This window comes from Grammomys surdaster, unplaced genomic scaffold, assembly GCF_004785775.1.
Source record: "Grammomys surdaster isolate TR1022 unplaced genomic scaffold, NIH_TR_1.0 126660, whole genome shotgun sequence".
Taxonomy (NCBI): domain Eukaryota; kingdom Metazoa; phylum Chordata; class Mammalia; order Rodentia; family Muridae; genus Grammomys; species Grammomys surdaster.
In genome coordinates this window covers 223,582-239,294 of record NW_021621449.1, presented here as the reverse complement: position 1 = coordinate 239,294, position 15,713 = coordinate 223,582, and the positions used below count along the sequence as shown (strand labels likewise).

Sequence of the window (15,713 nt, the reverse complement as noted above, 5' to 3'; positions counted from 1 at the left end):
AATTTTAATGACTGTTAGCACCTATTATATAATGATTTTATTAGGTTTTCATGAGTTTATGGTAACATGTTACAAGGTTAGGAACAGTAGATCTTTCAGGCCCTGTTCTCAGTACATTTAAAACTTTAATCACACAGGTAAGCATATATACTCATGGACATTTACACAAAGATACAGAATTAAAAAACTCAGCAGTGACTGTTTCATATCAGTTATTTAGAGTAGTGGTAAGAAGTAAAAGGACCCTGAAATTTAAACAGTGTGGACATGCTGTATGCTTACATTATCCTCTAAGCTTTGCAAAGGAAAAATATTTTTAAAGAAAATAGATAATTAAAGTTTTAGTGGAGTGTGATACATCCATGTAAACTTCAAAGCACCTCTGCTACATTGGAATGAAACAATAAAGGTGGTAGCCTTTTCATTTTCTTAACATGTTTATATACATACATATGAATTAATTTCCCTAACATATATTCTTACACTCTATTCTTAGTTAATTTGACTTCTTGTTAATTAGAATACACTGTTCAGTTTCTTAGACCTAACACGGTTGACATTCTGGGTTGGTTAATCCTTTGAGTGAGACTTGTCTGGTCATTATAGAAATTTTTTTAGTAGCATCTTTAGAAGTAGCAGCTATTTCCTCTAGTTATTAGTCAGGGTGACCCCATATATTTCTACGTTACCTGGACAACCACTATATGCCTGTTTAGGAGTTGTTTTTTAACAGACCTTCCTTTCACATTTTTCATAAGAGTTACTATGACACTACAAGAAACAGCAAAAGAGAACCAAATTAGTAGCATCTTTGAATGTGGTTTTCTTTAATTGTCAAGAATCAGTTTTTCATATTGATAACTTATCACATTTTTTTCTGTGACAATTTTATTGTGAATCTGACTATTCAAGTCAACTAAAACTGTAGGTAGCATCAATGGAACTATCAGCGTATTTGTATTTTTGTCTTTATGTTTGTGTTTACCTGAGATGTGATCAGAAATGTTCTATGATCTTTTTTCTGAACTTACCTTACCAAAAAATTCCAGAGGTCGGTCTTGTACTACAGTATCAAGCTGATGGTTCATTTTGATCAAGCAATCTTCTCAGGATCTGAAGTATTTATACAAAAATCTAAACTGTATGTGTATAAACTTTCACTAATTTGTATTTGCTTTTTTTCCTTCAGGCACAGGTGCAGAGTCAGGGTCAGCCATCAAGTAGTTTATCAGGGGTTCTATCTTCACAACCCATCCAACATCCTCAGCAGGTAAAAAATGTTGTATTGCTATATTATGTTTTAACAGTAGCCAGAGGCACTGTTTTATATCTTTATGACCTAGATTTCTGATATAAATGGCTTGCTAAGTTTTTGAAAGTGTAATTAAGTATCAGAACACATCTTACGTACCTATGAGCAATTTAAGAGATATGTGTTGAAAAGAATAATTGTGGGCTGGAGAGATGGCTCAGCGGTTAACAGCACTGGCTGCTCTTCCAGAGGTCCTGAATTCATTTCCCAACAACCACATGGTGGCTGACAACCATCTGTAATGAAATCAGGTACCCTTGTCTGGTGTGGAGGCATACATGCAGGCAGAGCACTATATATAATAAATCTTTTTTTAAAAAAAGAAAGAAAAGAATTGTTATTTATTTATAGTTTATCTTCCTTTCTAAATGATTTTATGCATAAGGTAAGCCATACAAAGAATATCTTTGTTTCTATTTATGTTTATGACTTATCCACGTAAGAGCATTTATCACCTAGGAAGCAGAGGCAGGTGAATCTGAGTTGAAGGTTTATATTATACATGGTCTACAGAGCATATTCCAGCACAGCCATGCCTATTGAAAGAATCCTTATCTTTTGTTTTTTTTGTTTTTTGTTTTTTGTTTTTCTTTTTTAGAGCTTTTTTGTCACTTCAGCTTCTCATGGTACATGCCTTGGATCATGAACTTGTTTTTATTTATTAATACGTGGGATAGAGTATCAGATTTTATACAAGAGGACTTGAATGAAAGAACTTTTCTTTTTTTTTTTTTTAGATGGCTCCCTAGTTAAGAGCATGTACTGTTCTTCCAAAGACCTAGGTTCAGTTCCCAGGACCCACATGGTGGCTAACAAACACCTGTAACTAATTCTAAGGAATCCAGTGCTCTTTTATGGCCTCCTCAAGAATTAAGCATTCATGCTAAACACATATATACATGCAGGCAAAAAAACATTTTAAGAAAACATAAAGAACAACTACTATAGGAAGTTTTGGGTTTTTTTTTTGAAGTTTTACTTTTGACCTGGGAAGTTTATGTCCCAAAAGATCTGAGTAATTCCGAACATGAGCTTAAAAAGAAACAAAGAGGTTAATAAAACTGCTAATCTTAAATATCTATAATTCATCAGTGCTTTTATTAACATATTTTTGTTTGGAAGAAAATCATTCTTTTTGGCACTAATTTTTTAACAACTAATTTATTAATTAGTTGTTTCAAACAAAATTTATACCTGTGTATATGATAAGCTAATTCATTAATAATAGTTCCTTGGCTAAATACTTTTTAACCACTATATTGTAAAGTGACTTCTGGTTCTAATTTTTGAAACAAATATTTTCATTCTTATTATAAATGGCCTCTTTTAATACAATATGTGTACATATGGTTACTTGATCTTAATGGAGATTAAGTCACAAGTTAGATGGTTCAGCAAGTAAAGTGCTTGTTGTGCACCCCTGAAGACTTGTTCAATCCCTGGGACCCACATATACGTGGAAGGAGAGAACTAATAACCACAGAGTTGTCCTCTAGCTTCTATGAACACACTATGGCATGTACTTAAGTCTCTCCCAAAACACAAACACTGTATACACAGTAATAGAATAACATTTAATAAGGCTGTGAGGTGCCTTGTTAGGAAAACTTGATAATTTTACAGAAGACTGGAGTTTGATTTCCAGCATTCATGTGATGGCATCCATAGATGACTGTCTGAAATTCTAGCTCTAAGGGATCCAACACCTTTTCTCCACATACACCTCCTTTTCTCCACACGCATCAATTATACCTTAACACACCTAGTTCAAAATAAAAATTAGGGACTGAAGTGGTTAAGATTCCTGGATGCTCTTGTAGCCAACCCTGGTTTGGTTCCTACCACACAAACACACATACACACACACACACACACACACACACAGAGTGACTTTAAACCATCCATAAGTAGTGTTTCAAGGGATGAGATGCCTATTTTTGACCTCTAGGCATCAGGCATGTATGTAGTACACAGACAAACAACATTTATACAGATAACTTTGAAGTCCTTTATATAGAAGAAATTAATTATTTCTGTCATATCCATATTTACCCAGTGACCAAATCCCATCTTTTAAAAAAAAAGTTTTGACCAAGGATTGTAGACCTTATATTGCTCCTAGTATTTCTTCCAAATAAATCCTTGAATTTGTCTATAATTATGTTTAAATTTGAGAAGTTTAAAAAAAATTTTTTTACCAACATCAATAAATTCTGTTCTATAATCCCTAGTTAGAATGAAATTACAAGTTATATAAATCTGGTTAATAATTAGAAGCACTGTAATGAGTTCTAATCACTTTCAGGCTTTCGGAGTCACCTTTTATGATATATCCCAAACTGGTGTTGAATTCTCAGTCTTCTTGCCTCTGCCTCCCAAGTGCAAGAATTACAAGCATGAGCCAACCTGGCTTACCTTTCACATAGGCCAACACCAGTAAAAGAAAAACATTGAAGTATCTGTGCTGTTTTTTCTTCTGTAAAGAAATATGTCAGTTGTCTTAAATATACATATATATTTACATTTGTACATACATATAAATACTACCAAATGAAGGAAAAAGTCAACCTCAAAAAATGTTTAGGGATTCACGAGCATAATACTATAAATGTTAGGTTAAAATAATATGTTTGAATGTGATGTTGTATACTTCTGCCAGCATTTAGGAAGCTTAAAGCAGAATTCTGAGTTCCAGACTACATAGTCAGTTGCAGTCTTAGAAAAGGGAAAAATAGCTGATGAGGCCCACCTTTCCTTTAGACTATAAAATAAATATTACCTGTAAAAACAAACCACCAATGTAGAAGACAAAGCTCTTCTGCTTCCTTGAATTCATCCATTTAAGTGGAATCTGGTAGCCGATGATGCAATTTGTTGGATAACAAAACTGTAACTATTTAGGGAAAAGCTCACTATTATAGAAATCTTGGCTTCTAGTAGCTAAGGGTTGCTGTGGGGGTGGGGAGGCTTATCATTTTTCTTCAAAAACTGTTCCATGTTCTAGTAAATAATCTCCTATGCTAATACAAGCAGTGTTATTTAAACTAAGTGAATCTGTCTGCCTCTATCTCTCTGTCACACACACACACACACACACACACACACACCCCTACCTGAAAATAGAAGGGAGATTTCTTGGGAAAAAGAAAGATTTCTACAGAAGGAGGGAGGAAAAGAAAGGTTAATAGTGAAAATGGCTGAAAATCATTATATATGAGTATGAAACTGTCAGAATAAATAGAAATAAATTTGAACAATCTTAAAAAAATGAGAAAGTGCTAAATAATTCCAGTAATGAAGAAAATGCAGTGATATTACCATTAAAATTAATTTTTCTTTTGTCTTTATTTTAGATACTTCAGCACATTTTAAGTTGACTAGAATCAAAATTATGAAGACAGTTTATATAAGAGGTGTATGTAGTCTAGTATATTTTACTTTTCTAGAATCTCAGATATTAAGGAAGTGAAAAATAATTAAAATTCAAGCTTTATCAGTTTTTTTGATGTTGTCTTGTTTTTTTTTAATGAGTTAATACAGTGGATGTGAAGTCTTTAATCTCAACATTCAGGAGGAAGAGGCTGGTGGATATCTGAAAGTTCAAGGCAGTCTGGTCTACAGACCAAGTTCTAGGACAGCTAGTGTTGTTGACACAGAGAAACCCTGTCTCAAAAAAAAAAGAAAGAAAAAAAAGAAACTGTTGTCTGTTACTGGGTTTTATGCAAAGAAGAAAAAGACCTTTATCTTGTTGGTAACAGTTTCCTTACAATAAGGAAAGAGGCACACCTTGTCTGAATTTAATTTTAGTTTATCTGTGGCTTTTTGGAACGTAGTAAATTATAAATGTTTTCCTATAGTCTTTGTTGTTGTTTTCCTTTGTTTTCATCAAGAGTTATAATGGAGAGGCTAGATATAGATACGACTCAGCAGTTGAAAGAGCTTAATGGTTTTCTGAAGATCTCAGTTCAGTTCCCATACCAGATGGCTTACAACTACCTGTAACTCCAGCTCTAGGGCACCTACCAACTTCTTCTGGCCATTTTAGTCACCTGTCTACACATGTATACACGTGTACGGACATATACAGAAATAAAAATAAAGCTTTAAAATGGTGTGCTTTATATTAATGTGGTGCCTCCCAATCTTTATATCTATAAAGACAGTTGTGAAAAAGATAAACATGTCTTCCATAAAAGCATGTACAAAGCCTTCAGATATTCATACTCTTCTGTTCAACCTGAGGGTTGTGTTCATTTACAGTTTCATGCAACTATGCTCTACCAGTCAGTAAAAGCCATATGAACTGGTTTTCACGAGGCAAGTCTAAACAAAGCATAATTCTAGTAATCACTATTTGGCTGATATATTGGTCATTAGCCAATGTGATTATGCAGAAGCAGATGAGATATCATTTTGGCTTGCCAAATGAACCAGTTCTCAAAAACAGTACTCTTAAGAGTATTATTGACATACCTGTCAGTTGTCTTCAATGAGAATAATAAGTACAGGCCGGGCGGTGGTGCCACACGCCTTTAATCCCAGCACTTGGGAGGCAGAGGCAGGCGGATTTCTGTGTTCGAAAGTTCGAGGCCAGCCTGGTCTACAGAGTGAGTCCAGGACTGCCAGGGCTACACAGAGAAACCCTGTCTCAAAAAACCAAAACCAAAACCAAAAAAAAAAAAACAAAACAGAGAATAATAAGTACATTTAAAAAACAAAACAAAAGTCGTTTTTTAATATTCCTTTACTCCTCAGCATTTCCAACTAAACAGTTTTGTCTGTTTTCTGACAATGAGCTAGGATGGACTAGCCATGACTGGCTCTGAGGGAACCTAAATAATGTAATCATATGATAAACACTTTATGTAAAGGTAGACATCATTATTTCCATTTTACTGGTGGGAAAGCTAAAATCTGGAGAAGTTTTGAAAATTTTCTCAAACATACAGCTTCTAAGAGGTAAGAACACTTCAAATAATCTTACTCCACAGCTCACCATTTCACTGCTCCCCTGTTGTGTTTCTAAGAGGCAGAAAAATAGTATAGGGGTATATCAAGAAGGTTTTTGGAAGAGATATGTTGGGCCCCAGTTATTTATAAGACTTTTATATAAGAATAAAGCATATTCCAGGCCAAGGGTGGAAGGATTGCAATTTAGATCATGTAAAAGGAACAACATTAGAAAAGCAGAGGACAGATAAAAGAAACCTTCAGTTTAGTTTAAGGTAATCTTTCCTATTTTAACATTTTCTTCCATTCGTGTGTGTGTGTGTGTGTGTTTACATGTTTCACACAGGTCTTTGAGTTAGCTTAATCCTATTTTAGTTAACTAGAAGATAGATTTGTTAAGGAGTACCTTCAGGAAAGAGTTGACAGTCAAAATTTTTATGTGAGCCTCTTAATGGGAATGGGAGAGGGACAGGAAATACCATATACCCAAAGGTTTTTCCTCAAATTTCTCAAATTTGTTGGTGGTGAATTGCTAGGTATGATAGTACACACATGTAATCTGAGCATTCCAGATGCTGTGGCAGGAAGATTATGGATTTGTCCAGCCAGAGGTATAAAGAAAGTTGAAGACCAGCCTAGACTTTTATCTGGTGATAACCCTATCTCAGAAAAAAATAAACAAAACTACATTATGGAAACCTTTCTCAGTTACCAAGTTCTCCTTTATTTTGAATAACCAGAAAACAACTTATAAAATAGAATAAAACAAGTGAAAAAAAAATGTGCTGAGCCAGCTAGATGGCGCAGTGGACAAAAGGCCCATGCCACCAAGCATGATGTCCTGATTTTGATCCTATATTGATATTTTCTCAAGTACTGTATTATTTGTTTAAAGATTACTTTAGGAGCTGATTCCAAGGTTACAGGAGTGTAAATTTATATTTTAAAATGTCACAAAATAAAAATGTACAGAACTAATACTGTGACATTTTAAGTGCAGACTACAGGTGACTCATTGGGTAAAAGTGCTTGCTAAACAAACTTTACTGCCTGTGTTCATATCTATAGTACAGGAACGCACATAAAAGTTGAACACAGTAACACAAGTAATCTCAGTGTACCTATCAGAAAATGAGAATTAGAGACAAGAGAGCTAGCCTAGCTTAAATAGGAAAAGATAATCTGGCTCACATTAAGGGAAATGTCAAGGACAGCCACCCATAGGTTATTTACTGACCACTACAAGTATACCACGGCATGAATATACTCAATGAACATGTGTGCTCACACATACACACAGAGGTAGACACATTCTTTTAAATTGTTTAGGTAAGGGGATTTACTGTGTCATACCAGAAAACTACCAAAAGCACCTGTAATACAACTCTGGTAAAAATAAAGATGCTTATGTGTCTTACATTTTAAAAATATGAGGCTTTGGTTTAGTTTTCAAATTAGTATTTTTATATGCCCGCCATCTTACTTAACTATATTTAAGCTGCTGTAATTCAATGAGTTAGGTAATTATAGAGAATTTTTCATATTCCTTAAAGTATAAATAGGTGTAAATTGGCCAGAATGGTCTCCTGGTTTGGGGGTTTCTTTTAGTAAAAGAAGTAAGGAAATTGTCTATAATGTTCTAGATCTGCCACAGAATTGGAGATACATGCCCCCATGCTCACCTACACTATTTTCTAAGGGAAGTTTTTAATTGAATTGCCATTCATTAGTCGATGCTTGTTTTGAAAGTTGGAATGAGCTGTGTACATCAAGACACATGCCTAAAGTACAGTCCTGATAGGGATACATAGAGTAGCAGCATTGAGGAAACGAAGACAATGAAGTTCTTGGGGCTTTTGGGTCAACCAGCCTAGCCTAATTGGCAAGCCTGTTTCCAGAAAACAAGACATCTTCTAAGAAACAATACCTTAGGTTTCCGTACATGTTCTTACATGCATGTATTTACATCTGCATACACGAACATGCTCAAATACCTTTTATGTAAAGAGAATTTTCATTTCATTAAACATTCGTAAAGGGCTGCTAAGATGATCTAAAATAGGTAAAGGCAATTGCTGCTACTTGTGAACACTTGAGTTCAATCTCTGGAATCCTCATTGTAGAAAAAGCTGCCTTATGATTGCCACATGGTTCTGTGGCAGGCACACATACAAAAAAAAATAAATGGTAAAGGAAAGTTTGGGTGTTTCTTATGTTCAGAGATAACATGCACAAGAAAGGTCCTTAGTTCAATCCTTAGCATCATCAAACAAAAATAAACTTATCAGGAATGGTTGAATAAGACAAGTGTATTTTGGTGCTTTTAAAATTTGGTAGTTTTAATTTGATGATACAAAATCATTCTGTAAGAACAAAGATATTTCCAGGTATCTTATATAAAAATCCAAGGTGATTATATACATAACTAAATAAATAGCATACCTTTATACAGGTAGCAGCCAAATAATTGTACTGGATATATCAAGACAAAGGTTTTGTGCTGGCTACTTTTACTTCAACTTAACACAAGCTAGAGTCATCAAATAGGAGGGAGTTTCAATTGAGAAATTGCTCCTATAAAATCGGGCTGTAGGCAAGCCTGTAGAGCATTTTCTTAGTTAGTAATTGATATAGTAGGGCACAGCCTGTGGTGGCTGGTGTCATCCCTGGGCTGGTAGTGCTGGGTTCTGTAAGAAAGCAGGCTGGACAAGCCAGTAAATAGAGAGCGCTTTCATGGCCTCTGCATTAGCTCCTGACTCAGATTCCTGCCCTGTTTGAGTTCCCTGTCCTGACTTCCTTCAAATGTAGACAATGATGTGGAGGTGTAAACTAAACCCTTTCCTCCAAATTGCTTTTGATCATAGTATTTGATCACAACAGTAGTTGACCTTAAATAAGACAGGGTTATCAGTTGAAATATATTTAAGTACTTCCCCACCCCACCCCAAAAAACCCTACCAAAATGTTAATTAGTAACACCACTGGTTATAGGTTTGTTTTGCTTTGTTTCAACCGAAAATAAAAATGGAAAAACTGAGAAAACCCATAGTGGCTGCCTCTTGAGAATAGATAGAAATAGTAGCATTTACATTTAACTTTTAAAATATGTATTTTTTTGAGATTGTACTTTTATTTGTGTTAGTGTTTAAAAACTGGAAGATTGTATGTCTCTCACTTGCATGCAGTGCCCATGGAGGCCAGAAGAGGGCATTGGATTAGTTGTTTTATAGTCTTAAGGTCATTCCCGTAGCCTATGTTTAAAAGCCAACAGGAGCTGAGGGTGGTAGAGCTTGCCTTCAATCCCTATGGTGTCGGAGCAGGCAGACTCTGTGAGTTCCAGAGCTAATAATGCCTTGTCCTTATGGAGGTGGGGAGATGGGACCAGCTTAGCTTAAGCAACATAGCAAAATCTCTGAAAAAATCTGAAATACGGGCTGGAGAGATGGTTCAGTGGTTAAGAGCACTGACTGCTCTTCCAGAGGTCCTGAGTTCAGTTCCCAGCAACCACATGGTGGCTCACAGCCATCTGTAATCCATCTGTAATGAGATCTGAAGCCCTCTTCTGGTATGTCTGAAGATAACAATGGTGAATACATAAATCTTTTTTTAAAAATTTGAAACATTGTATTTTATTCTTAACAGCAGGGAGTACAGCCAACTGCTCCTCCTCAACAGGCAGTACAGTATTCACTTCCACAAGCAGCATCTTCCAGTGAAGGCATTACTGCCCAGCCAGTTAGTCAGCCTCAAGTGTCAGCTGGAGCACAGGTAAACTCAAATTTCTGAAGAGAAGTACTTTGTCCCTTCCTACAGGTTTTACCTTCTCTTCAAAAGTGAAAGATCTGTTACAATACACCTCTATTTATTGTAAATGAGTATATGCTGGTGGCAATGACAATGTGAAATATGAAATAATAGGTTTATAGGTATAAAGTAGTTACAGGTATTGAAATTAATGGGTTAGATGGAGTGATGTTTTGATAACTTAACCTGTGGCATTCTCTAGAAATGTGTCAGCTATATCTGATATTCCAGACTTACCACTATGTTTTATTTCGATGTAAACTTCAGTATTTTCTCCCTCACTGGCTACAGATACTAATTCCTTGTATTAACTAGCTTCTCATTATTAACAAATAAGTAGAAAATGATTGTAAGGAAAGAATCTTTTTTCTTCTTGTGTGGTTTCCGAGGTTTCAGTCCATCCGTGATTGGCAGGCTGTATTGGCAGGCTGTATTGCTTTTAGGCCTGTAGCAAGGGATGAATAAGGGTTATGCTATAAGAAACTATTTACCTTATGGCCACCAAGGAACATAGAAAAGGTTAAGGCCAAAATATACCTTTCAAAGCCCCACCTACCCATTACCTATAACTAGACCCCACCCTCCATAGTTTTTAGTCCATTCAAGTCCTACTTTTTAGTCCATTCAAGATATGAATTCATCAGAGGTCAGAATCCTTAAGATCTAGTTATCTCTGGAAATGCTCTTGGAGACATACTGAAGGGACATATATTACTAATCTCCTACTTTATTCTTTTATTATTTTTTTAAAAATTTATTTATTTATGTATGAGTACACTGTTGCTCTCTTTAGACACACCAGAAGAGGACACTGGATCCCATTACAGATGGTTGTGAGCCACCATGTGGTTGCTGGGAATTGAACTGAAAGAACCTCTGGAAGGGCAGTCAGTGCTCTTGACCACTGAGCCATGTTGGGAGCTGACTCTGAGCAGAAAGCGGCTATCATCTTTGCAGCCATTTTGAGCCATATACCCTGACAAGAGTCGTTTTCAACAGCCTACAACAGCAGAGCACACTCTGCTATTATCTTGATATACCCATGATTTCCTTTCAATCAAGGCCAGGCAGTGGTGACACACGCCTTTAATCCCAGCACTTTCGAGACTCAAGGCGAGACTCGAGGCGAGACTCAAGAAGAGACTTGAGGAGAGATATAAAAGGAGAGATTTGAGGAGAGAACAGAGCAGACTCTGTCTCGTCTCCATTCTTCGCGTCTCTCTGTCCCCACTCTCTCTCTTGCTAGACCCTGACCCACAGATTGAAGCAGCAGCTCGGGCAGATACAGGGTGACCCCCGAATGTGAGGCAGCTCGGGCCGTTACAGAGCCATCTCTCCAGCCCTCCTACTTTATTCCTAAGTCCAATTAAAGTTGACAGGATCACCCATCACAAGATGGTAATGTTGACACATCTGCGATGCCTCAGGCTGGTGGTTCAAAATTTCAAGCTATACCTACCCACCCACTCTCACACAACCCCACAAGCCCCCCCAAAACCTCCCACCAAAAAAAAAAAACCCTTTGTGGATTTTTGTTTTGTTTGTTTGGAGGATTATTTTGGTTGTTCTTCGGTTGTTGTTGGTTTTTTTCAGTCACTTGGAATGTACCCTGTAGAAGGTTACGTTCTTATGAATAACCTTTATCAACTTCATTTATGCATCATATATGCATAGAATATTGTTATCATATCTTAGAACTAAAATAGTATCAACTGTGAATACACTATTGTTTTATTTACCCCAAAGTAAATACTAACACATCCTTCTAATTTCTACATCTATTCCAATTTCTCAGATGTTAAATAGTAGAATAATGAGTGATAACACCCTAGAATCAGTGAATTGTGTTAATTATACCCACTTTTATAGAGCTGTTTCATATTTTAAAAGCTGAGATGTAATACTGGTGAAATCCAATTCCATGGGAAAGAAATTTATATTCAATTACTATAATAGCTGTCAAAGATTAGGTTATAGCAGACATGCAAGTGGATTATGGTGTGTGAAACATATGCAGTAATGCTGCTAAAAAACAAACAGAAAACTGGGTGTTGTAGTACATATCTGGAATCTTAGCACTTGGGAGGTGGGGGCAGGAGGATCTAGAATTTTAAGTCTAATCTAGACCATCAAAGAAAGCTTCAGGAAAGCCTCAGCTATGTAGTGATACTCAAAATCAAAGTAATAAATGGGAAAGGAGAGAGGGAGAAATCCATGCTTGTGAAAATGCCCTCTTCTTATTGCCAACAATGAAACACTACCATATTTTTCTACAACAAAATGTTTGGAGATGTTAGACACTTTATTAGCGTATTTGTCTTTTCTATTCTTTTTAATTCTTATGTGGCATGTTAATTTATACTAATGTATTCAGGGTTTTGGTTTTCTTCTTCTTGGCTAATATATAAATCTTGCTTTTGGCAGCTTTGCTTTTTAAAAAAAAAGTCTTGTTTTGTTTTTCTTTACCTTCCCAGCTTCCAGTTTCCCAGACAGTACCAACTGTCCAAGGTGAACCTCACATCCCAGTTTCAACACAACCCTCAGTTGTTCCAGTCCACTCTGGTGCTCATTTCCTTCCTATGGGACAGCCAATCCCTACTTCTTTACTCCCACAGTATCCTGTCTCTCAAATTCCCATATCAACTCCTCATGTGTCCACGGCGCAGACAGGTTTCTCATCCGTTCCTATAACAATGGCTGCTGGCATTAATCAGCCTCTGCTCACCTTGGCTTCATCTGCTACAGCATCTTCAATCCCAGGGGGATCAACTGTAGTTCCTAATCAGCTTCCAACCCTTCTGCAGCCTGTGAATCAGCTGCAGAGTCAGGTTCACCCACAGCTCCTACAGCCAACAACAGTTCAGTCCATGGGAATACCAGCTAACCTTGGACAAGCTGCTGAGGGTCCACTGCCCTCTGGAGATGTTCTGTACCAGGTATTGTGTTAGCCAGCAAATCAGAGGGTATTAGAGTGTTTGACTTTTAATAAAAGATCATTAAGAACTTGAGAATTGTACTAGTTGAGTGTCAGTAACAATAACAAAAGTTAAAACTCTAAACTAGAAAAAATAAAAATAGCAAAATTCTTTAAAAAAAAAAAAAAGGAAGAAGAAGAAGAATGGAAGACAGGGCGTAGTAGTGTGTGCCTTTGATCCCAATGCTTGTTGGGTAGAGGCTAGTAGCAGATCTCTATAAGTTCAAGGCTAGCTCGTTCTAGGCCAGCCAGGGCTAATATAGTAAGTCCCTGTCTCAAAAAACCTAATGGGATAATATTATCCAAAGATTCCTTACATGTTTTTAAAGACACAGCTTAGAAGAAAAGTTAACTCAGTTTCACGGTAAGCTAGATAACCCTGGATATGTGGTTAGTGAAATCTACCAGGCTGCTCCTTTATAGGTAGATGAGTGAAGAGAGCAGGCAGCCTGGTACTAACAGAAAATTCAGGGTTTAGATTTAGAGGGTTTCCATTTGATAATATGACTGATAGCTGGGAAATATTTTTGCATTTTTCCATGTAATATTGCTATAGATCCTTTCTGTGAGGAATTAAGTCCCTAAGTTCTACATCATTTGTCTCTACAAGGGGAAATTAAGCAGTTTAAAGTATGATTGAAAGAGTGCCACCCTCTATGTTAACTGCCAGTTCATTTTGAAAATGATCTTTAAACTATTAGAAAGTGGGACACTCTCCTTTGCTTTGTGCTTTTTTTCCCCCTCCACCTCCTTGTCTACTGATTTGCTAATTTGATGTCCCAACCTGCACTAACTCACCTTCCTCATTTCTGTCACAGGGCTTTCCATCTCGACTGCCACCACAATACCCAGGAGATTCAAATATTACTCCCTCTTCCAACGTGGCTTCTGTTTGCATCCATTCTACAGTCCTAGCCCCTCCTATGCCGACAGAAGCATTGGCCACCCAAGGTTACTTTCCTACAGTAGTGCAGCCTTATGTGGAATCAACTCCTTTGGTTCCTATGGGCAGTGTAGGAGGCCAGGTTCAAGTGTCCCAACCAGCAGTGAGTTTAACGCAACAACCCCCTACTACATCCTCCCAGCAAGCAGTTCTGGAGGTAAATGGAATTACTGCATGATTATATAGAAAACATCTATGAACATGGGGTTAAAATAGCAAAGGAAAAACAGGCTCCCCTTATTTAAAGTGCATTTGGAGACTGTTAAACTAACTTCTAAATGACTTTGTCTTACAGCAGAATGAAATGCCAATGTGGGGGCCTTGTTGCCACTGGCTGTTCTGTTGGGAAGTGAGTTTGCCTTAGAGAAGATTAACACTATTAGCACTTCACTTCTCTAGCTAGTGCATTAGCCATTGTTCTTCCACAAACTTTTGCCATTAGCAATTCATAAGAGTATCTTATCTTGCTGTGCTCCCAGCAGTCATTTTTGTCCTACTAGGATACAGTTCTGAATTCATCTCTGCACTTTGCTCTGCCTGCCCTATTGCACACTCTGGTTTAAGATGCTGGCTGCATGGCAAGTTGTAGTTTCACAATGCCTAGCAAATAGGTTGGCTGACTTCACACCAACAGTCTGTACTAGAAACTAGTAACTTTCAAAATGTAAGCACACTGTTTTTAGATTTTGAATATTAAGAATTACTAGTAGATTCATTGCTTCTAGGAATTATAGTGGGGGTAACAAGAAAAAGAAAAGGGAATGTCTTAGGATTGTTGGATGATAATTTCATATTTAAATATATATATGTATGTATATATATATGTATAAATATATGTATACATATGTATGTATAAATGCCAAGATTTGAATTATCCTTTCAATCTACAGAGTACTCAGGGAGTCTCTCAGGCTGCTCCTCCAGAACAAACTCCAATAACACAGTCACAACCTACTCAGCCTGTTCCATTGGTTTCCTCTGTAGACAGGTAAGTAAACTAAAACAGTCCTTTGAGTAGTAGATAGGATGATATGAAACTTCAGAATACTAGGCCTTTAAATCTTATTATACATGATTTTTCCCCTCTCAAAGTGCACATTCAGACGTTGCTTCTGGTATGAGTGATGGCAATGAGAATGCTCCGTCATCCAGTGGGAGGCATGAAGGGAGGACAACAAAACGTCATTGTCGAAAATCTGTGAGAAGTCGCTCTCGGCATGAAAAGACTTCTCGCCCGAAACTGAGAATTTTAAATGTAAATATTGATTTGTGACCTTTGTTTTGTTTAAGAGTTTTAGCACTTTTAATTTTAGAAATCATGAGATCTAAACCACTCACTTTGTTACAATAAAAATACCTTAACTTTATGTATAATTTTATAGCAACTTTTTGTTTAATATACACAATCTCTTTTAATTGAATATCACATTTCTTTTTGTGGTCGCACCTAGCTCTATAGAGTTTTAACTAGTAGAAAAAAAGACTAGATGCTTTTGCTAATGGAAGATGAAAGGAGCTCAAGGGCTAAGATCTTCTCACAAATTTCTTTAGCCAGCTTAAGATTCAAGGAATGACTGAGGGCAGTGGCACACACCTTTAATCCTAGCACTTGACAGGCAGTGGTAGGCAGATCTCTGAGTTCCAGGACAGCTACACACATAAAACTGATGCGCATGCGCGCAAACACACACACACACACACACACACACACACACACACACACACACACA

General features: G+C 36.7%; 1 protein-coding gene across 6 annotated transcripts in view; it reads left to right on the top strand.

Moving 5' to 3' along the window:
• Positions 1 to 15,713, top strand: part of Wnk1 (WNK lysine deficient protein kinase 1) — a 131,744-nt gene that overhangs the window by 89,991 nt on the left and 26,040 nt on the right. For 2 of the 6 annotated variants that reach the window (XM_028761044.1, XM_028761042.1), the window contains 5 exons: positions 1,190 to 1,270; positions 9,905 to 10,030; positions 13,859 to 14,140; positions 14,874 to 14,971; positions 15,076 to 15,238. In XM_028761044.1, the coding sequence (XP_028616877.1) occupies positions 1,190 to 1,270; positions 9,905 to 10,030; positions 13,859 to 14,140; positions 14,874 to 14,971; positions 15,076 to 15,238 (750 nt within the window). Of the gene's footprint in view, positions 1 to 1,189; positions 1,271 to 9,904; positions 10,031 to 12,540; positions 13,003 to 13,858; positions 14,141 to 14,873; positions 14,972 to 15,075; positions 15,239 to 15,713 lie in introns of all 6 variants that reach the window. The other 4 variants (XM_028761045.1, XM_028761043.1, XM_028761040.1 and 1 more) reach the window with 3 other exon arrangements.